Raw genomic sequence first — 23,580 nt, forward strand, 5'->3', positions numbered from 1 at the left:
GTACTTAAATTTCACCAACCAAGCAACAAGTGATATCTCCTCAAGCATTCTAGCAGCTTAACCATGAAGTTAGACAGTCCTCTTGGGTACTGTCTATCCTGCCACCCAGGCAAATTTGCCTTTGTGATAGATGATCCTTTACACCAAAAAATCACAACAGTACTCAAGTTACTCCCAGGCCCAACGGTCCAGTTGCTCATCTCAGGTAAATTACATCATAAATCTCACACTAAAGACAACACTTGAAGCCAATCCTATAATTTATTAACTAAGAAAAAGGAATATTATTTACACGATTAAAGTAGGTAAATCTACACACTCTCTCTCTCTCTCTCTCTCTCTCTCTCTCTCCAGCAGTGAGACTGAGGCTCAGGAGTTGCAAGTGGCTCTTTGCAGCACATGGTATTAAAACACTGATATAATTATTAACCAATCAGGATGCTTTTATTATGATCAATTTTAGTTGATAAAATACTTGGTCATTCATGAGACCAAAAATTATTTATATAGTAAATGAAACCATGAATTCCCACTACTGTGGCTCTTTTGCATAATGTTTAATCACTAATTTGGCTCCTGAACCACTGAGGTTGGAGTATCCCTGAATTAGTCTTAGATTCCAAAAGGTGATAGAAAATGCTCTAATATGCAAGCTTTTTATGTCCTCTAACGCTAATCCAAGCCTAGCAGCTTGGGAATCCCGTGCTTATGCTTAGAAATATTTCCCTCACCAAATTTCAAGCAGCATAATGATCCAGGTATTTCTGGTCAGCGATTTGTATTCCCTGTTTGTGCCATCTCCTCTTCATAGGTTGTGGGGGAGCAATCAATAGTCTTTGTCCTTTTGATGTTTCAAAATGGCTCATTTGGTTTCAATGGGCCGCCTTGTGTGCAGGCCCAGCACTTTACAATAATTAATGCTGCTTTCCTGTTTCGTGAGTTACACAGTTCGAGGTTTACAATGAAAACGCTCAATATAACTTTATACCAAGGGATACAGATGTTGTAAGTTAGATCAGTACATGCAACATCCTACAAACATTTCATCAAATCTAACCACTAAACACATTCTTATGAACTTAACATCTATTTAAACAATGCTAATGCTCAGATAAGCCAGGCTGGTTTCTAGCTATGAATTTGTCGGTGTTCAGTGATGCCTAGTGACCTTGGCATGAGCTGGCACCTGGTCTGCTAGTGTCACAGTTCCATGCTTGTCAGCTTCAGTCTCCTCAGCTGCTGATGGCTCTACGGCATCAAAAAAATGTTCAAGACAGAGGGTGATGCACAAATCCCAACCCCAGATCAAGGATCTGAACCTAAATGTAAGCAAAGGGCAAGGTTATTGCTTGCATTTGGAGTATTGTTCAGATGGAGATAACAGTGCAGCTGACAGCTTTCCAGTAGTATCTGGGTACTGTGGGACATTGAGGGGCTGGGAAGGGGGGAGGGCTGTGTGAAAAGTTGGTAGGACTCAGCAGAAACCCTTATGTATGAAAATAATGGGGGATTTGGCTCTTGAGGATAGTCTCAGATCAAAATGAATGTATCTGAACTCCCCTATCGTTTTGTAAGTAGGGAGCTGAATAGGAAAACTGCATTGCTGCTGCCCATATTCTACTTGTTCTGGGGATTAATATGATGTAGGTGCTCAGTGCTGTTTAGTCCAGTATCTTCACTAGTACCAGATTGAGAAACTAAGAGTCTCCCTTGACTTGCAGACTGTGTGATGAGATATTTCTGGGTTGACTGGAAGATATTTCATAGATTAGCAAATCTGATGGGGCAAAGGTGCCTGTTGTGATAATTGGGCCTCCAGGTTTACCCTAATTGTGAACTCAACTGTAAAAAGTGTAAGTTCATAAGATGTCACATAACATATAACAATAAATGTTGGTTGGAAAAGGTGCAAAAGCAAGACTGACTAATTCAGTCTAACAAAAAGGCCTACTGATCCAACTCAAGAACTGTGCTAAGATCATGCTCGGTATACAAGAAAAGTGTGGAACCGGAAAACTAATAATCCAAAATTGGTATATTGGCTATTGAGCCTAACTGGTGGACTAAACAATGAGGGGGTGGGGTGTTCCACCCATCGCTCCCTTTTGGGTTCCTAAAGAATGAGACTTTGGGAAGGAAAATTTGGCTACTGGAGCGTGTTTCATTATCATGGCTGCTACTCCCACCCAGGCATCGTGATCCTGAGAGATGCCCTGATGAGGGAGGGACCCAGATGACACAGCCACTTCCACTAGTTCCAGCTGAATCCCAAACACCAGCTGGGATGTGAGACTTTGTCTCCACTTGCTCCCCCATCTGTCCTTTTCCTTTATCTTTTCTTCTCTTTCTTATCTCTCTCCTTTTTCCTTTTCTCTTACAAGAGTCTGGCTTAGCCAGCGAAGACTCTATTTTGCAATGCTTCTGTAAGCCTGTGACCAGAAAGAGCCAGTTAAATGCAATGTCTTAAACAGCCTAGTGCTGGTACAACTTTGCCAGGTCTTGGAGTGGCTGATAAGACTATGTGCCGTGTCTTGTGTTTTTTCCGGCAGTGAGGGTGCAAGTAAGAGTCAATGTGAGATATAAAAGCTGCATTTTCTATCCTTGTTGTCCTTTTCTCTTATTTTGTATAAGTTTGTGTTTAGCCTTCTAGAAAACAGGATCTGACTTTAACAGCAGCAGCTCTGGTCCATCTCCCCAAAAGGGCAGTTATTACCATCTTTAGTACAATCTAAAACACGATCAAACAAGAGTTTTTAGAAGGAAAATCACCCAGCTCAAGTGAACGAGGGATGTTGTTAAAATGAAAACCTTACTCAATACTTACATTTCAAATGCTTTAACTGTTTTTTCCTTTTTTCTCCCTGTATCTTTAATAAACGGTTAGAGGGATTTCTAATAGTGTTTGCCATGGTGCTAAGCAGGGTGAGGTTTCTGTACAACAAATCCCTAAACTTGTTTAAAATTATTTAATGTTGGAGAGTGATTGGGTTATGAAATCATAGAACAGTAGGGCTGGAAGGGACTTGGAGAAGTCAAGTCCAGCCCTGTGTGCTGTGGCAGGACTAAGTAAAGCTAGACTATCCCTGACAAGTGTTTGTCCAGCCTGTTCTTAAAAACATCCAATGATAAGGATTCCACAACCCCATTGGAAGCCTAGTCCAGAGCTTAATTACCCTTATAGTTAGAAAGTTTTTCCTAATGTCTAACCTAAATCTCCCTTGCTGCAGATTAAGCCCGTTACTATTTGTCCTGTCTTCAGTGGACATGGAGAGTAATTGATCACGGTCCTCTTTTATAACAGCCCTTAACAGGACTGTTATCGGGTCCCTACTCAGTCTCCTTTTCTCAAGGCTAAAAGTGCCCAGTTTCTTAACCTTTTCTCATAGGTCAGGTTTTCTAAATCTCTTATTTTTGTCACTCTCCTCTGGAGTCTTTCCAATTTGTCCACATCTTTCCTAAAGTGTGGCACCCCGAATTGGACACAGTACTGCAGCTGAGGCCTAACCACTGCCAAATAGAGCAGGAAAGTTACTTCCTGTGTCTTACATATAGCACTTCTGTTACTACACCCCCACAATGATGTTAGCCTTTTTCACAGCAGCATCACATTGACTCGTATTCAGTTTGTGATCCACTGTAATCCCAGGTTCCTTTCAGCTGTACCACCACCTAGCCAATTATTTTCCAGTTTATAGTTGTGCATTTGATTTTTTTCCCTTCCTAAGTGAAGTACTTTGCACTTGTCTTTATTGAATGTCATTTTATTGCTTTCAGGCCAATCTCAAAGGTCGCTGTGAATTCTCATCCTGTCTTCCAAAGTGCTTGCAATCCTTCCCAGCTTGGTGTTTTATAAGCATACTCTCCACTCCATTATCTAAGTCATTAATGAAAATATTGAATAGTGACGGACTGCAGTGGGATCCCACTAGATATGCTCTCGCAGTTTGACAGTGAACCATTAATAACTGCTCTTTGAGTATGGTCTTTCAACCAGCTGTGAACCCACCTGATAGTAATTTCATCTAAACCATATTTCCTTACTTTGCTTATGAGAATATCTTTTGGGACTGTCAAAAGTCTTAAAAAATAAGACACATCACATCCACTGCTTCCCCGCTATCCACTAAGCAAGTAACCTTGTCTAAGAAGGAAATTAGGTTAGTTTGGCATGATTTGTTCTTGACAACTTCATTCTACCTATTCCTTATAATGGTGTTATCCTCCAGGTGCTTACAAATTGATTGTTTAATAATTTGTTTCAGTATCTTTCCACGTAACAAAGTTAGGCTGACTGATTTATAATTCCCCAGGTCCTCTTTTTAAAGACAGGTAACTGTTTGCCCTTCTCCAGTCTTCTGGGACCTCACCCGTCCTGCAGGAGTTCTCAAAGATAATTGCTAATGGTTCGGAGATTGCTTCAGCTAGTTCCTTAAGTACCTTGATGAATTTCATCAGGTCCTGCCAACTTGAATATATCTAACTTATCTCAGTATTCTTTAACCTGTTCTCTATTCTGGCTTATGTTTCTTTCCCCTTGTTGTTAATATTAATTGTGTTGAGTTATCTGTTCACCATTAATCCTTTTTAGTGAAGACTGACGCAAAATAGGCATTAGACCTTTCAGCTTTCTTGATGTCCTCAGTTGTTTGCTCTCCTTCCCTGCTAAGTAGAGGACCTATGCTTGGTCTATCTCTTGCTCTTACTGCATTTAAAGAACTTCATTTTGTTGCATTTTATGACCCTTGCTAGATTTAACCCATTTTATGCCTTAGCTTTTCTAATTGTCAATACCTTCAACTGTTTGGACCCATATAATCCATCTGAATTAATACAACATGCCCCCTGCTGGCTGTTCTGTTTATCATTGATACTGAGCCTGATAGAGGATGCAGTAGATGACCACTCTGCATTTATAGGGTTTGTGTATGAATGATGGTGGGGTGCCCCAAGAATGCTGACTGGAGAACTTAATTTGGGGACAGGCTTCGTACTGGGGTGTCAGAGCAGTCATGCTTGCTTTGCTGTAGAAGGATCAGAGCAGCAACAATAAACCAAATATTCAGAGAACTCAGGAGCCATCTTTTTCAAGTCTGATACTGTTGCTGCTGGAGCCCTGCTGGGCCCTTTGCATAGTGTTGGCTTCCAGCCTTACCACCCTGTTTGTTTCTCTCAGGTTTCCCCACAGATGGGCTTGCCCCAGCAGTTTGGAAAGGAGGGGAGACAGAGGCCTTGGCCCGGCTGGATAAGCATTTGGAAAGAAAGGTAACCAACCCACTTTAACCCAGAAAATGGTATTTTTTCTGCATGCTGAGGCCTCTGGCTAAGAAATATTAACGCTGGTTGTCGCCCTTGTTTCTGTTGCTTGTAGCAGCAGACACAGCTCTGTGTTGAAGGGAATGCCTCTGTAGGACCCAGGCTGTGTGGGGCATAGGGAATGTTCCCTCCCCACTTCTAGGCTTCAAACGACCCAAACTGAAGTGGAAGTTCATTGATGTACATGCACTTGGAGTGGAATGCACTCACCAAGCAATCCTGGTGTTGCAGTGCCCTTGGAGCATGAAGGGTGTTGAGCCCCATTCTCTCTGGGATAGCATAGATGAAGAGAGCCTTCTACCACAATACAGTGCTGGCTGCAGACTGCCTTCCACCTCCTTTTTAATCTTCACTTGGAGACATTTGTGCAGGTGCATTAACAGGACAAGTGCAAACAGCCAGGCTTTTCCCAGGCAGGGCATGTGAGGACTGTTAATACGACATATGCCATTACAATGTGTGGCTCAAGGTATAGCATATCTAGACACTCTCTGTTGACCCTGTTCTCTTTATTGTTTCACACAAAGTAAATAACAATAAGAACAGGAGTATTAGGTGTTACTAATAACAATACAAGATAATATTACTCAGACAGAAATGACTGAGTTGTCTCTTTAATGCTAACATTTCTTAATGGTAGTTTTGCAGTTCACAACTTGCATGCTGCATTGGGGGGAAATAAAACTTCAGTGTAATATTCTGCAGGTAGTGCTGAATCTCAGCTTTATGTAATTGCAGGCTGCCATGTTCAATGATAGTCTTTCCTCCTGGAGTCACCTGCTGCATATGCAGGGAGACAGTTAAGATCTCTCCTCATGCAGCTCAGAGTTGGATGTAGACCTCTACTTCGATATAACACTGTCCTCGGGAGCCAAAAAAATCTTACCGCGTTAGAGGTGAAACCGGGTTATATTGAACTTGCTTTGATCCACTGGAGTGTGCAGCGCCCCCCCCCCCCCCCCCCCCCCCGAGCACTGCTTTACTGCATTGTATCAGAATTTGTGTTATATCATGTCCCGTTATATCGAGGTAGCAGTGTACCTGAAGTACTAGGATGTACCTTTAGGAGGTCCTAGGCCCAGACCTACGCTGCGGACAAGAGCTAATAGCCGCCTCCCAGATCAGCATGACTAGATCAAATTCCCTTTAAATGGGAAGTGATTTGTGTGCCTCTCACTGCTGTGGGAGTGCTGGAATATCCAGCTTGAAACATCTCCAACAAATAGATGAAGCCAGTTCAGTAGGGATACTGTCAGAGAAATGTAAGGGGCTTTAATGAACCTACTGGCGATAGTTGTGTCCCTGCCCAGCAGCCTACTCCTTGAACTACTGCATTTCTGAAACCCATTCTCTTTCCCAAATGCTCCTAGGCTTGGGTTGCAAACTATGAAAGGCCAAGGATGAACGCTAACTCGCTGCTGGCGAGCCCCACTGGGCTCAGTCCCTACCTGCGCTTCGGCTGCTTGTCCTGCCGCTTGTTCTACTACCGCCTCTGGGAGCTGTATAAAAAGGTGAGAAAAGGGGGATGAGAGGGTGGGGGATTCCTCCAGAGCAGGCAATCCAGGGACCAGGCTGGTTCTGAGGACGGGGGTTGTGTTTAATTCTCTTGCAGTTCTGTCATATTCCATTGTTTCTGACTCAAGAAGCTGTAGATTGACATTCCCTCCTTCCCCCTGCCTCTCGCTCTTCTGGCTATGAAGCAGTGCTCAGCTCTTTAAATATAGTTGCCCCTCCTGGGGGAAACTTACAAAAATGGTGGGACTCTTGTAGACCTAATTAGTAGATTTTAAAAGTAGCTATCTGGATTCTCAAGCCTGAGCCCTCATAATCATTAGTTCTAGGTTGGCTCTAGTGCTTGTCCTCTTGTTCTGGACAGATCAGTCCCTTCAGTATATCAGACTACATTAAAGACAGGTGCTTTCTGCCCCAGTGAGTCTGGTTTCTGGTAAAGGACTGTTCAGAGGATAGCTCCACAGCTCCAAATGTTACTAGCAGTCTGGGTCCCTGAGCGGGAATTACCTGTAGTGATGGGGCAGAAGGAGGGTTGAGCTGAGCTGCCCAGGTGCAGGAGCTGGGAAAGGCTAATATCTCTTTGCCCCTGCTTCTCCTCTTCTACAGGTGAAGCGTAACAATACACCACCACTCTCACTATATGGGCAGCTTCTCTGGCGGGAATTTTTCTATACGGCAGCCACCAACAATCCCAAATTTGACCGCATGGAGGGGAACCCAATCTGCATCCAGATCCCCTGGGACAGGAATCCTGAAGCCTTGGCAAAATGGGCAGAGGGCAAGACAGGCTTCCCTTGGATTGATGCTATCATGACCCAACTGAAACAAGAAGGCTGGATTCACCACCTGGCCAGGCACGCTGTGGCCTGCTTCCTGACCAGGGGTGACCTCTGGATCAGCTGGGAGTCTGGAGTCAGGGTAAGTCGGGCATTTCCAGAATTAGGCAACAGAGCACGGGGAGCGCAAAATCCTGTTGGCACATTCTGCTGGGATGACAGTACTGTCCTAGCAATCATGGAATAATGTGGAAGAGAGGATGATCTAGCTGGCTTTGCTTCGGTCACGAGCCTAGCTTTTTCTGCCTAGTTCAATTCAGTCCTAAAAGCGATGATGGGATAGTCTGCAGTTACCTAAGTAAATGTAAATGGGACCCATTGATTAATATGGGCTGTTGTTAAAAAGTGCCCCCAGCCCAAGTGGAGGCAGAGGCATCCCTGCCCCGAAGGGCTGAAACTCTGATAGACGGTTGAAGTTGGAATACACAACTCCTAGAAACCAAATTGGACAGGAATTCAGTGGGTTATTACTAATCTCCTGCTTCCACTCAGAGTGGGGAATGGATAATGTGAGGCCTAGAAGCAAAAACCCTTATTTACTTTTGATTGTTCTGCTGCACAGAACTGCTCTATTCTGCATACTTACATTACACTTCCAGGTTTAGGGTTGGTGTCCAAATCTTGCAGTAGAACTGTACAGCAGAGTCCAAAGCAGCAGGAGCTAACCGGTAGTGTCTGAAAACCTGACCAGACAGGGCTTCTCATTGGAAATGATGGAGATGTAAGGAAGCATGGTCTGGTGTCTGCATTACTGCTCCTGTTCCAGTTACCAAGATCTGTTTCCTGACAACCTGATACTTAGCCTCAGATACTATCTTCTAGTGTTCCCTGCTACTGGGTCTTTCCCTTGGAGGTTGGTTCCCTCAACATCTTTCCCTCTGATTGCTGCAGGTGTTTGATGAGCTATTGCTGGATGCAGATTTCAGCGTGAACGCCGGCAGCTGGATGTGGCTTTCGTGCAGTGCTTTTTTCCAGCAGTTCTTCCACTGCTACTGCCCTGTGGGTTTTGGGCGCCGCACAGATCCCAGTGGTGACTATGTGAGGTGAGTAATATGGGTGGGTGCTTCCCGCATACCTCCTAGCATGCCAGTGACACAGCTGCACAATCTGCCTGCCTGGGTGGCTGACTTGTTGCTTATCCCATACTTGTGAACTCTTTGTGGTTGTACTCTGAATAAGATATGTCATCTCTTTATATTTGTTGCAGGCGGTATTTGCCCAAGTTAAAGGGCTTCCCCTCACGGTACATCTATGAGCCATGGAATGCCCCCGAGTCAGTGCAGAAGGCAGCCAAGTGCATCATTGGAGTGGACTACCCCAAACCCATGGTGAACCATGCAGAGACCAGCCGGCTAAACATTGAACGCATGAAACAGATCTACCAGCAGCTGTCACGTTACAGGGGCCTCTGTAAGTACAAGACCCTGTGAGACACTTGCTTCATTGTGCACTTTAACCCTGTATCAGCTGAAGGAGATAAGATGGTTGGGATGGGAGGGGGATTCACAATACAGCAAATGGCAGCTGTGCGCCTGACCAGCCCTTTGCAGGAGGAAGTGGCTTCTGCCAAAAGTTTCTCTAAAGATACATGTTTTCCCTGGGAATGCAGATCATGAGCACCTCAGTATGGCAAGCTGTGGAGGTTGGCAATAGCTCTCAGGTAACTGAAATTGGGAAAGGAGCCTATTGGGGACCAGAAACCCTGTGCTTCGCTCCTAAAGCCCATGCATAAGATCCCAATGAGAAGGGATCGTGGGGGCCAGGACCTGGGTCCCCAGCAAGCACTGTACCAACTGAGCTTTAAACCCAGCTTGTCTTTCATCAGCACGTGCACCACTAGGTGTTTGCACCCAGGGCGTTCTGAGCTCCCCATGAAAAGCAAGAGCCTGTTCCTCAGTGGAAGTCTCAGTGATCGTTCTCTTCCCAGGTTTGTTGGCCTCCGTCCCTTCCTGTGTGGAAGATCTCAGTAGTCCAGTCACAGACCCAATGTCAGGCCAGGGCAGCAGCACCAGTACAGGTGAGCAGGAGTTGTTGGCAAATTACCTAGACAAGTTAATGGGCACTTGGAGCCCATAACTGGAAGGTTACTTCAGCAAGGAACAGGTGTGTGGGGGGTAGAATAGTGTAGATCAGGGTTGGGCAATTTTTGCAGGGGGGGCCCACTCCACGATTTTTGGTAAGTCGTCATAAGCTGCACATTTCTACTATATTAATGGAGGGGGTAAGCGGACCTGGGAGGGACTTTGGCTGCAGGAGGGAGCTCCGGGCTGGTGCAGAGTGTTGAAGTGCAGGAGGGGGTGTGAGGTGCAGGCACTGGCCAGGAGGCGCTTACCACAGGCGGCTCCTGGCCGGCAATGCAGCAGGGTGCTCAAGCAGGCTGCCTGTATGTCATGGCCCCCATGCTGCTTGCGGAAGCAGCTGCGGCCAGCTGCTTCTGGCATGTCTCTGCGCACTCCTTGCAGGGAGGGAGGCAGCGGGTCTCTGTGCGCTGCCTCTGCCCGCAAGCACCGCCCCTGCAGCTCCCATTGGCCGGCTTCCGGCCAATGGGAGCTGTGAGGACAGTGTTGGGTTGGGGGCAGTGCACGGAGCCACCTCCACCAGGGGTGCGCAGAGATGTTAGCAGCAGCTGGCCGCTTCTGGGAGCGGTGTGGGGGCACAGCAGACAGGCAGCGTGCCTGAGCGCCCCGCTGCGCCACGGGACTTTTAGAGGCCTGGACTCAGATCGCAAGGGGGCAGAGGAGGCCGGACAGAAATGTTAGATGGGCCGGATACAGCCCACGGGCTGTATTTTGCCTGCCCCAGTATAGATCTTATTCACTTTCATTTAGATTTGCTGGGAATTCCCAAGAGAGCTCTTCCTAAAAGGCCCACAGAACTGTAGTCAGCGATTCTTTCTGGCATCATGTACTACAGTTCCATGGAACCTGTCTAGACACACAGGACATGGAGGAGTGGGGAGATGGAAATAATTTTTCTATAAAACTAGCCCTTTACTAGAGCAGGAAGACTGTAGTGATTGTCCTGGGCTGGAGTTGTTGAGATTCAGTATCCTGTCTGTTAAACATTGGTGTCCAAAAAAAAAAGTGGGGGGAGGTTGTGGCTGCACTTCCCGTTGCTTTGGCATTGTAGGCTCTCCTTTTTTCCCTGCTGTCTCGGCACATAGGTGTCTAAAGCAGTAAATGTGAGAAGCCACAGGAAATGTTAGTGACTCTCCTCTCCCTCTTGTAGTGCAGAGGCTGTTGCATTGTGGCCAGACCTCTCCAAAGCGTAAACATGAGGGAGTGGAGGAGCTGTGCACTGAAGAGCTGTACAAACGAGCCAAAGTGACGGGTCTGCACATTTCAGAGATCCCCAGCAAGAACTTGTGAACGTGAGTAGCCCCATGATCTTGCTCTGGGATAATTGTAGGGCTGTGGCCATCCTCAGTTGTTTCTTGACAGTTGGTGGTGCCCAACTTTAAGTGCTGTCAGTTTAAATCCTAAACTGTTTTACTGTGGTTTGATGGCCCCACAATACTACCAAGTAACTTCTAGTGGGTCTCCTGTCTTCTATTCATGTTGCTATTTTGCTTGGCAAGGTTCTAGTTTAGCTGGCCAGCAGAGGGCAGCAGCATAGTTAATTTAGCAAACACAGATTGCTTTTAACTTATGAACCTGTTCTGCAGGGTTTTGCTCCCTTCTCACAGGAACCAGCTGTCCCACATAATCTGTGAAGACAGCCTGGTTCCAATCTGCTCCAAAAGTTGCAGGCTGGGAGGGAGAGCAGCACATCTTTGTGGGGGCAAGATGCTGTTCCTCATACTCCACTTGAAATGCTCCTGACACTGCTGTTGGAGAGAAGCTGACTGTGTGTGTTCTGTTCTAGCTTGAGTTCTGCAAAGAGGACTGATACCTAAATGCTTCTTTTTTCTTTTCCTGCAGCCAGAGATGGGAGAATCACAAGGGAAGAGTTGGGGTGCTGAAGTGTTCGCCACAGCAATGGAGGGGTGCTGCTTCCAGAGGGATCAGAACTTTTGACCAACAGCTGAAAATGTGGGGTGTCCGTGTGAATGTTTAATTCTGGTGGCTGCCACACAGATATTGCATCACTTGTGCTTGAGTACATTTTGGCTCATTGGCATACAGAAGCCCTGGGACCTAAACCTGTCTCTTCTCAGCCAAACCTGGAATCTGCTCAGATTGGAAGGGGGAAGAGTTTTCCATTCACTCCCAGGTGTAACTTTCCTTCCCATTTGTTTCATGCGCTGGTCCATTTGCTGCCTAATTACAGGGAACAGCATCTGCATGTCAGAAGAAATATTCACCCTTCCTATTAAATGGCAGGCAGTGAATTGTCTGTTGCCCCAAAACAGGCCAATTCTCCTGTCTGCATAACAGGGTGCTCCCCAAGGCATCAAGGAGGCATCTGTTTGAACAACTCCAGTATCAAAGCATGTTGAAATGTGCACCTGTATGAGACAGTCAGCAAAGTATTGGCATTGGGAAAAGGATGAAGCTGTAATAATGGGACATCAGTACAGCAGTAACCATGATCACCCTCCCTGGACCAGGGAGCCTTTTAAGATTCATTGAGCAAATAACATTCATACTGGTGCCTGATCGTGACCCTGGCCAGTCTCCAAATGGGGCAGATGCCTAGAATAGGCAGTTGAACGCAGGCTTTTGCCTCTAGGGGTCATCTTGAGAGGAAATTTCAAGAGAAGGGTGACTCTTCTGAAAGTAAGCCTATGACTTGATCATAGGTGAAGCTTTCTCCCAGAAATTTGCTCCTCTTAGTAGCAGAGAAAGCTACACCTGGTGGGGAAAACCATTCTGGCCATACTGGGCTCTGGACTCTACCCTTCCTGCACTTTTTGCTTCCTTAAGAAGCCACCCTTTCAAACAGTGAGCAATGTCCGGTGTGGAGCCTGTGCAGTGTCTGATGTGGAGTGACTATACCACTAGAATGAGGCTGGGCTGTTGGGCAGCTCCTATAAGCGAGTCTTCCTTGGGCTCCATAGCCCATTCTTTGTGGATGTCAGCTCCCCTTCCTGTAGGTTGCAGTGCATTTGCATCTGTGTTTGGTTTCTGCATTGTGTAACCCTATGGCCATGTACCCTGCACAGCATCCTTCCCCCAACACCTGCATTCAGTGCTTTGTATTCTAACCTGACAGCTTTGTAGGACATACAGACTGTTAACCATACATCCCCTGGTCTTGTTCTGTATTTCATGCTCTGTTTCAATAGGGTGCTCACAGGCCCTCAGGCTGCCTCCCCAGATGATGGGTGGAATAGAGTAGAGGAGCCTCTGTTTCTGCAGCCTTCATAAGGAATTGTCTCCAGTAGCTGTTCTTGACACTACATATTTATTCAGTCTGAAACCCCTACTTGGCACAGACATAGCCCCTAGCCAAAACAGCTGCTTAGATTCACATATAGCCTCACCTACTAACAACCTGCTCCCTTACTGTGACAGTGGAAGACCATAGTTTCCCATCTTGAATAGATTTGGGTTCAATTTTGGGACCCTCGTAAATGATGCTGGGGTTACAAGTATCCACTGATTCAGGAGCATATGAAAGGTTTACAATATGGGGAGGTGGGGCAGTTGTATCAGAACCAAGAGTTTATTAAACAGCAGATAAATAATCTTTCCTGCCTACTAACACTAGGGCATTGACCCCAGATTTCCTTTTCCAGTGGAATCTATTGACCAGGTTTTCCAAGCAAACAGTGAGTTACCCCCCTGACCTTGTTTTGGTGTCTATTTTTCCAGACTAATCTCTTCTAGAGAGGATTTAGAAATAACACAGTAAACCAGCATAGCTGGGGTTTGTCTCCAAATCTACCCAGAGGGGCCCCTGTAGTCTAGTAGCTGTAGCGATTAGGGGAAGGAGAGACCCCTGTCCTCTGCTGCAGAGAGAAGGGGAAAGAAATGCACTTTGTACACTTAGAATTTAGAAATTGTGACTTCTGTCATATGGAAGGTTTCATGGTTGTCTGTAAATATGACATTGTTTTATAAATGTCTTTAACCCTCTACTTACTGTGTTTTCACTTATTTCAAGTGAGTCAGGTGTCGGTTGGAGGGACTTTCTGTGTCGGGGCAGAAAGTCTTCAAGTAGCCTGTTGCAAAGCTTCGTGGATGTCAGGGGAGGGGAATGTGTGCTGTTCTCCTCCCAGTCATCCCCAGTATTTGTATTCTGGCAGCCAGAGCACCCACAGTTGGCTAGGTGCAGTCCATACAAGACAGAACCTGCTTTGAAGAGCTCTCAATCTGAGAAGATATAAATGTGAAGGGAGAAGAGAGGCAAAGTACACAGTTTATTTTAGGTCTTGATGAGTGTAGTGACTTTTTCAGACCGTCTTAGAGGGTATTCCACATGGAGAGGGTGGCATGGGAAGAATAGAGACAGGGCCATCCTTACCCATACCCAAAGTACACAGCTGCGTAGGGCACCAAGAAATTTTGGGGCATTAAATTTCCTGGTGCTGCTCCAGTCCCTGCTCCGCCTCTTCCCCATGGCCCCTGCCCCAGCCCCAGCCCTTCCCAAAGCTCCAGCCCCACCCCTTCCTGCCCCTAAGGAGTGCAGCAGGGCTGGGCCTGCACTCACCAGTGATGGTAAGTGCAGGGCCCAGCCCCAACTGCGCTGCCAGTGAGTGCTGGGGGGCTGTTCCCCTGTGCCCCCCAAACCAGTCCCCCCATGGAGGCCTGGGGCCCACACCACACCCCACACCACCCCTGCTGGGGGTGGGGGTTCTGCGTAGGGCCCCAGAATAGCTAGGGACAGCCCTGAATAGAGACTACCCACTTCAACAACCAAGGGGGGTTGAGACCACCATCATTGGAGCAGAGAAGATGAATGACACACTAGTATTCACAAATCTGCCCATTCACCAACTCCACTGGGCTGGACATTGTGTGTGAATGCCTTACTCTCGCTTTCCAAAACAAGCCCTCTACTCTCACCCATGGTGAGAGATCCTGTGGTGATCAGAGGAAAAGCTACAAAGACATACTGAAAGCATATCTCAAGAAAACTGACGTGGACATTGCAAACTGGGAGGGGCAAGCCACCAACCAACCTCAATGGGGCCTCATCCTCCATCAGGCAGTGGCCTGCTTTGAGGAGAAGCACCTTGCCCTCGAAGCTGAAAAAAGAGAGAAGGAAGGAAAAAGAAACAACCTTCTCCATGCAGGCAGCTGACCCACCAGGAAATGTCTGTACCATACGGCAGATATGCGGTTCCAGGATCAGACTCCTGAGTCATCTCAGGACCCATGTGTAAATCTGTGGTAGAGATTCTCGAATCGAGGGATTGCCACTGATGACAGCTCTCCCACCTTAATTAAAAATATAGGCAGAAGAGGGTCTTGTCAAATTTTAGCTGTGTGGGTGGAGAAACGGTTAAATCCTAGATGTTATGGAGGAAGTGGTGGAATTTGGACACTGCCTGGATGGGAGGAAAAAAGGAGTGGATGGTGGAGTTTCAAAGATGATACCTAGATTGAGTCTGAGTGATGGAAAATGGATGATGGTATCGGTGACAGAACCATCTCTGATTAACTCAGCCAAACCATGAACTGATTGTATGCAAATACAAGGGTGATTGATTGGCTTAGCTAGAAACTAATAGGTGGAGAACTATCCCCAAGCAATGTAAAATCTGGGAATAGTTAATTGGGCACAAATGCTGGAGATAACCTTAAATTTTGTATTATGCCTTTCACTTCAGAGGCTTTTCAAGTGCATTTGAACAGCCTTGGAGCCAAGATGGCTTGCCTCTTGGTTTTATCTTTGTATGTCACCAGAAGTAAGGGAAATTGCAGATAGACATATATTTTCAATGGCAAAAAACCTACGCTTACGCAGAGTTAAAATTACGTGTTGGTATGTTGTCCCCTTGCACAAAATTAAGTAAAACTCAGGAAATTTTAAAAACAAGGAAATACAGATGCCTATTAACACATATACCTTTACTCTGTCAAACCCACAGCTGCTGAAATGTACAAACTTTTCACTTCCTTTCCACCCATTCACTGTCACCTATTCTAGCTAATATTATTAAAGGACAAAAGGGGCAGGGGATGAGGAAAGATTACCCACACTACCTCCCCTCTACCCTCTTTCAGCAACACCTCAATGTGCACACAGCACCTCCTCACACTGGCCCTTGGCATTATAAAATTCAGAAGGTTGTATGAAAAGCTTGTACGTTTTAGCAAGTGGGGTTGGCAGAGTAAAGGTATGTGTGCTAATAGGCATATTGGGGCATTGCAAAAGAGGCCAGAGTTAAGGTTGTATGGGCAATCTTAATTGTATTTCCTGGTTTTTAGACTTTAGAGTTTTGACAATTCAGCATGGTGAAAGGGGACAGTATGCCACTAACCAACCTTAACTCTGCATTAATGTATTTTTCTTGCTATTTGAATTTCTTAGCTTTTTGATCAGGAAAACATACGTTGTTAGGCATTAGTAAGGATTTAGAGAGTTGTATATATGTCTTGTAATGAGCATACTGAGCCAGCTGCATCTCTCTCTCCCACCATGTGCACACCTATTGGCTGCACCCCACTTGGGGTTGCCACCTTTCTAATTGCTGGTAATTAGCCCTCCCTTGCTTGCTGAATCATCTCCACTCACCCAACCCCCTGGGCTCCCTTTGGGGCTAGGACAGGAGCTGCTGCAGCCCGACAAGGAGACTGCCTGCAGGTAGGAGGCAGTCCTAGCTGAGCAGGGGCTGGCCTGTGTTAATAATCAGATGCTTCCCCCTGCCCTGTGGTAACTGGACTTTTGGTGTCCAGTCAGTACCTCTGACTGGACACTACCAGGTCCCCTTTTCTATCTGACTTTCCAGTCGAAAACCTGGCATTGGCAACCCTAAATGGCACCCAGACACAGAAGCCAAAGACTGGACTGTCCAGGTAAAACCTGGAGGGGTGGAAACTCTAACCCCACCAACCCTGTTTCTTTCCCTGATATACTGTTGCTGTTACTTTGCTGGAGTGCACTTAGCAGGGCTGTGGGGCGCAGTTAGACTGAGCGGCTAGAGGGTGGTTGGGGGTGCATTGACAGAACTGGAGCTGCAGGCTCGTTGGGTGTGCACTGGCTGGGGTGCACTGGCGTGGCTGAGGAGTGCATGGGGGTTGAGGTGCACTGGCTGAGCTAGCAGTCTCATGCTTCCCTCCTTCTCTTTCCCCACCCCTTAATGCCCCTCTCCTGCCAGGAAGCATTCACAGGCCTATTCTCCCCCCTCTCTCCCCGCCAAAGACTTGGGTTACATTCTCCCCCAAAATAAAATTGCTGCTCATGACTCTCAAATCAGAGCAACGTCCAGAGGCTCAGTTCAAAACTCTTTTTGCCTTAGGTGGAGACTTGGGATTAATTTAGCCTTAGTTATGTTAATTGAAGGGTGGATTCACAGCCACTATGGGGTTTACCATGGGGCGGGGCCCAGAGTCAGAAGGGGCCCTGCCCATCCTGATTTCCCCTGCCCCCAAGCTGGCTGAGTCGGCCAGGAAAGCTGCTCCACCCCACCTTTTCCCACCCCTGCTCTGCCCCAGTCTCGCCCCCACTCCGCCCCTTCCCTGAGCTATGTCCCAGCTAGGGGACTGCAGCAGGGGTCGGGCACGCCCTGCACTCACCGGGGGGTGGGAAGTGGAGCAAGCTGGCCACAGCCCACTCTGCTCTGCCGGCTCCCAGCTGCGCCACCAGTGAGTGCTGGGGGGTGGTTCCCCGCTGTCCCCGAAGGCTGGGTCCCAAGGCTGGGAGCCAGGGGAGCACAGCCGAGCGGGCTGGGGCCGGGTCACTCCACTTCCTGCCGGCTGGTGAGTGTGGGGTCAGGCCTGCCCTGCAATCACCGGGCGGCGGGAAGTGGAGTGAACCGGCCCCAATCCACTCCGTTCCACCGGCTCGTACTGGGGGGGGCGGTTTCCTTCCTGAAGCGAAGGGGGTGGGATGGGGAGGAGATGGAGCAGTGGGGAAGAGAAGGGGAGGGGGAAAGTGGGGGCAGGAAGGAAGCAGGAGCCCAGCAGGTGGCATCCCCTGGGCAGAAGGTGGGGCTCCCCTGTTAAGCAGGTCCATTGAACCCTCACCCTGACAAGCCCCACCCCTCCCTGCATCTGTACCACACCACTGAGGCCCAACCACCTGCACCTGGAACCCCCGCCCCTGAGCCCCAAATACCTTCACCTGGATCCCCTGCAGAGTCCCATTGCCCCTACACCTAGATCCCCCCATGAGCTGCTGTGAATCCAGATCTCCCACTGGGCCACCCACACCCAGACTGCCCCACAGAGAACTCTTACCCCCACCTGGCTCCCCCCACACTAAGTCCCTCTGCACTTGGATCCTGCTGCTGGGCTGAGCTTAATTACACACACCAGGGGGGCAGGGCCCCAGGGTGTTTCTGGGGCAGGCCTGGCCCTTGCACTGCGGCAGGGCTGGGTGCAGTCTCACTGCTGAGTCCCTGGGGTGGGGTGCGGGGAGGCTGCAGGGTAATCTCCCACCTCCATGCAACCAGTGGCCTGTGCTCCCCATTTCCACATTGGAGCCTCCACATGCACTTATTGATAAATAAAATTTGCAGAATTTTAAAATATTGTGTGCAGAATTTTTAATTTTTTGGTGCAGAATCCCCTCAGGAATATGGGGTGCTGTGATGGTGGGACTGTGAGGAAGGAGGTGGGCAGTGAGGAGGTCTATGGGTGGGGGGGCATTGGGCGAGTGGTGTGGTGTGCAGGGTACTGTGCAGTTGTGGTGGGAGGCCAGTGGGGGAGGTCTCTGGGAGGGGTGGGGGCTGGGCATACAGATCTGGGTGGAGGTGTCTGGCGAGGGAGCGCTGGGCATAAGGGTGGGGCACTGGGGGGGGACAGTATGGTTTGGGAAGGGTAGGCTGGCAGTACAGGGCTGGGCAGTCCAGTGTGCGTCTGGCACCTGCAGGTTCGTAAACAGTGCCCTCCGGCTGGGCAGGGCAGAGCAGCGCTGCTCCTGCCACGCTGTGCCTCATTGCCTCCAACCTGCCCTTCACACTGGAGACTGACCATCCTGCCCCCCTACACTTTGCCCCATGGGGGCCCACAAAAAGTTAATCCGTCCCTGTTCACAGCCATCAAGAGGCCTGTTGCGATTTATCCAGTCATTAGTGCCTCTCCCTATAACAATATAAGGCAGTAGAAGGAAACAAGGCTTTTTTGAGGGGGAGAGGGGCTGTAACTCAAACGCCTCAAATAACCCCAATTTTGGATTACTGCCACAACTCCATACGGCACACCAAATTTCAAAGCAATGCAAATAACCACTCAGATTTTAGAATACTTAACAGGGGTCAAGCTTTAAAGCCTGTAAAATAGTGGGAATGGAAATGGTCTAGCTGTTTTTCCTGTGTTGGTGCATGTGCAGTGTAAAAATGTACACTGTCTTAAAAATTGTTCCCAGTTTGGGTCCCCCAAATATTTAGTGGGCAGCATGTACTACCTTGGGGTAAAATTTGATAGATTGAGATCATTTTGGCCTGCATCACATCAATAGTTTGATCTCTAGCTCTGTGCAAAAAAAAAAAAAACTTTTTTTTTTAAATTGCTATTTATTTTCAAGGCTTGTATCTCTGGATGGGTCCCTTGGCTCAAATTATTCAATTTTTGGGCCACTAACCTGACCTTCCTGAGGCACACCAAATTTCAAAGAAATCCAACTAAGCATGGCAATTTTAGAGGACTTTAGGAAGATCAACTTTTAAACAGTCACAATGCAACCTCAAGTATGGTGGTGATGCAATCATTTTAAAACCCTTTGACATCTAAAATATGAAGATTGGACTCCTTTAGATGCAAATGTTTGAGAAGAAAAAAACAGGCAAATGGCTTAAAATTAAAATCAGATTACCTTAGACAAATTTGGATGTGAACGCATGGCCACCTTATCCACATGGAACACTACATAAGAGGGACATTAATCATGGGATATGTCTCTCCTTAACTGTAGGCTGATATTATGGCTATGATAAATGCCAGCTTTATAGACAGATGGTAGGGAACAGTTTGATAGAAGCCCCATGAGCTTTGTGAGAACAAGATTCCAGTCCCATGGCAGAAGTGGTTTGTGCGTTGGAGAGGATCGGCTATGTGGTTATTGCAGGTGAACAAAGACTGTCAGACCATGTATCAGAGGGTGGAAAGCCAAGATTGCAGCTAAATGGACCTTTGATAGTTCAAAACAGTGTTGACTGCTCAATGTGTAGTGCAGGATAAAAGGGGTGAAAGGCTATGTGGATTACTCTCTTCTGAGCAGCCCCAAATCTCTCCAGTTTCAATGCAAGAGGAATTGCAGCAGGCTAGTCACACATAGCAATCTGCTATCCCAGGTCCCAGTAACTGTAGCACACCAAGTTCAAGTAAGAAGTGACTCACTGCTCCATCCAGTGGCAGGGAGGAGATCTCCCCAAACCAAGAGCATCAGTTTTGTCTGGCCACAAGCTAATTCTAGTCTCTACAGGAGTTGCCCTTACCCTCTGGCCCAATCTTTAATCTTATCTTCCCAAGCAGCAGCCCATTCTGTAGTGGGCAGCTGCCTTGGCTCTAGCTATTCTCAAGCACCAAGATGCAGTGAAGAGTTGCCTTGACTGTGGCTTCAAGAGAGATTGACTTCAAGATATGAAGGAAGAAAATCTGTACCGGGTGTGGAAAAAAAGGGGATGGAACCAGACAAAAGCTGTTAAGATAGGGCAGGGTGAAAGATGCAGTGGACAGTGTAAGTATAGTGAGTGAAAATTACCAGAAGCACTGAGTGCTACTCTGTTAATTAAATATAGCTGTGGGCATTCTAGTCCAGGGGTCAGGGTTAAAATCGGGTGACTGTGTTTTAGGTCTGTCATTTTCTGTGAATTTTGAAGTCAGGCTGACCTATGACTTTTGTCTAAAATAGTACTCTTCCCCCCAGATGACAACAGCCAGGCCTACACTCCCTTGCTTTTGTAGATTTGTCTATAGGTTTGTATTAGAACAAGTATACCTACTGGGATGCATTAATATCTAAGCTGTTGCTTAGGTACACAGTTAGTTTCTCTGGAGTTTCTCTTTCTTAGGGAGGCAGTGGCTGAAACTGTTGAGTTTGAGAACAAAGCTCCTGAACTAATGCACCAGAACAAATGAATGTAAAATCTAAATGGTGTGTGGATAGGGAAGAATTATGTATGGAGAAGAGGGTGTGAAAGCTGATGTGAGCACAATAGTGGGAACAGGTTTTGTTAAACTAGTATTCCATCTACTACCTCAGGAGCTGCTTCTGTAGCAGGAAACATTGAAACAGTAACCACTATTAATTTTGCAGCAAGAAACTTTGTCAATTTTAGTTCAGTTCTGGTCATTCGTGTATAAATAATAACGCTTAAAAAGCAGAAATAGGAGGGGTCCAGAGATGGGTGATGAAAATGATTGGAGGTAGAAAGTGAAAAGTTCAGTACTGTCTAGAGAGGAGATGAAAGGATATGACGGAGATATACAGAAGGCCACATGGTATAAAGATTGGCATATAGTACAAGAGTGAGCACCCTAAGACCATGGGATCTAAAACTCAAAGCTAGCAAAAGGAAAAACCCTTCTATACAATGCATGAGAGACATGTGGAACTCAGTGAGCCTAGGAGGAGTGCTGTAAAGCAAGACTAGATGTCGATATGGATAACGTGAACAACCCTGGATACAACAGAGAATTAAATATATCTTACTTTCTGTTCAGGCTATATCCCAAATTGTATCTCCATAATTGTCCCTCACGGTGCTCCTTGCATCTTTCCTGCTTCAGAGCCTAGTCAGGCATTTTCTGAGACACATGTCTAAGTATATTTATCACTATCTGATTCAAGTGCTCGATTAGCCCAGGAGACTGGTGGTGATAGGAATATTACCCACAAGGTGAGTGAGGATGGTAATATCTTTTATTAGACCAACTTTTGTTGGTGAAAGAGAGATACTTTTGAGCTTACACAGAGCTCTTCATAGGAATAAAAAGAGAATTCCAGGTACCCTAATATCCTGTAGATTGCCTCATAAGGGCAGAGGTTAAGTGGGAGCCTCTATCTGATTCCAGCTTGAACGCACAGTTGCCAACTTTCACGCGGTAAATAAGCACCCCAACTTTCACAATAAGCCAAAAATCAAGCTAATTCCATTTCAAAACAAGGCCAAAACAAGACAGTCCCTAAGAACCCCAACACTCTATGTGACTAGATCCCCCCAGCGTGCAGTCCGGGACTGTTGTGGGCCTGCTGTGCACCCCTGACTCTCTTCCCCCTCCCCGCCCCTGCTTGCCGGGAGCCGATCAAAAAAAAGAAGCAACAAGCTACAAGCCCAACAAGCTACAAGCCAAAAACTAGCCAACAAGGAACTCACAAGCCAATTAAGCCAAAAACAAGCCCAATTTCTACATTTTTTGTGGGTTTGGCATGTCTGCTTGAACAGCAAACCCCCTCTACTAAAAACATGATTAATCAATACCATAGCTGTGGTTCAGGGTATATCACTGGGAGCAGGTAAAGCCTCTACCCATTTTGTAAACAGGCAGGTCCCTGTGTGAATGTACTGGATCTCTTGGGAGGATCATGGACTCACAGGGCCCACCTAATCAATTTGGATAACAGATCAGGAGATGATCCCTTTGCTCTGAAGCAGTTCTCAGAACCTGACCCATGAAGGCTGGAATATGTTACAAGTGAGGCTCTCTGCACCTTTGCTCAAGTTGGGCCAGTAGGTCTGTTTAGGATTTTCAAAAGTAAGAAAGTCTAGTTCTCCAAATATCCTAATCTTTCTTCAGGAGGAAACAAGTCTATTTGTGGAGGCGCAGTTAAAGGACAACATAATAATGAAGCTGTATCATTTCATAGAGAATTTCCTAAATTATTCCATCTCACCAAAGCTGACCGGTGATGAACCAAAGTGAAAGCCCATGACTCCAAACCAGTCCACAAATGTTATCCGTTTTGAACTCAGATCGGGCAGGAGATCAGAACCCCGGGGACCATTCTGGGACTCTCAACTCTGAAGAAACAGATGATGCACTGGATTTTAGCCATGAAGTAAATTGTCTTCACATCTTGGAATGGAGCCATACCTATGGTTCCTTAAGAGATTGAAAGGGCCAGTCCAGTGCCATCTACTTATAGTATTCCAGGGCACAGCTGTCATTATACACATACATATAGTAAATTGATAATAGTGGGTATGGCTACACTTAGCAACATATTAAAAGTCCCATTGGAAGATTAGAAATACAACCCCAAGCAACCAAATCTGTGTAAATTGTATGCTTCTGAACACAGTGCTACTTAATGGGATACCTAGGAGTAGATGGGGGCGGACATGCAAAATCTGGTACTGTGGTTTCATGGATGTTATTTCCTTAAGCAGCACTACAAATGTTATGGGAATGAGGGAATGATTTAAATACCATCTCAGCACGAATCAGCATGGGATTCTTTCTAGACCTGGTGAGATGGTTAAAGTAGGGGAGGTAGCTTTGGCCTGCTGTTTAAAGCGCAGCGAGTGGAAGGAGTGGGGTGGTAGACCCAGCCATTAATAGAACTGGTTCCACCTCTTTAATTCAATGAAAATGGTTTGAAATCTGGCTTTAATCCTCCCCTTGCTTTGACCATAATGCAGACATGGTGGCCTTGGGCCTGAGCAGCAGGACTGAACCATCCCTGGGGAAAGTAGTGCTACAGCAGAGGAAACTCCTTATCATCAATTTCTGAAAGGACCCTTGGAAAAATATTTGTATTCTAAACTGGAGAAAGGACCCATCCCCATTTGGGGTCAGGGTGCTGATGAGGCACTGCCACGGGGGTGGGGGGAGGGCATGGGAAATTAAAATACCTGTTCATTTGATTGTCTTGCCCTCTCCAGACCCCTTGGAGGCTACTGCCCATATCTTTAGCCCCAGCCTGA

At 46.9% G+C, this 23,580-nt stretch overlaps 1 protein-coding gene across 2 annotated transcripts in view; it reads left to right on the forward strand.

Moving 5' to 3' along the window:
- CRY2 (cryptochrome circadian regulator 2) overlaps positions 1-13,683 on the forward strand; it is a 31,388-nt gene extending 17,705 nt beyond the window's left edge. Inside the window, exons 5-12 of one of the 2 annotated variants that reach the window (XM_054026230.1) lie at positions 5,174-5,262; positions 6,684-6,824; positions 7,432-7,743; positions 8,553-8,704; positions 8,869-9,071; positions 9,589-9,678; positions 10,890-11,031; positions 11,582-13,683. In XM_054026230.1, coding sequence (XP_053882205.1) covers positions 5,174-5,262; positions 6,684-6,824; positions 7,432-7,743; positions 8,553-8,704; positions 8,869-9,071; positions 9,589-9,678; positions 10,890-11,029 — 1,127 coding nt within the window. In that variant the 3' untranslated portion in view covers positions 11,030-11,031; positions 11,582-13,683. The remainder of the gene's footprint in view (positions 1-5,173; positions 5,263-6,683; positions 6,825-7,431; positions 7,744-8,552; positions 8,705-8,868; positions 9,072-9,588; positions 9,679-10,889; positions 11,032-11,581) is intronic. The other variant, XM_054026231.1, reaches the window with a different exon arrangement.
- Positions 13,684-23,580: the final 9,897 nt, after the last annotated feature.

This window comes from Malaclemys terrapin, chromosome 4 (assembly GCF_027887155.1).
Source record: "Malaclemys terrapin pileata isolate rMalTer1 chromosome 4, rMalTer1.hap1, whole genome shotgun sequence".
Lineage (NCBI taxonomy): Eukaryota > Metazoa > Chordata > Testudines > Emydidae > Malaclemys > Malaclemys terrapin.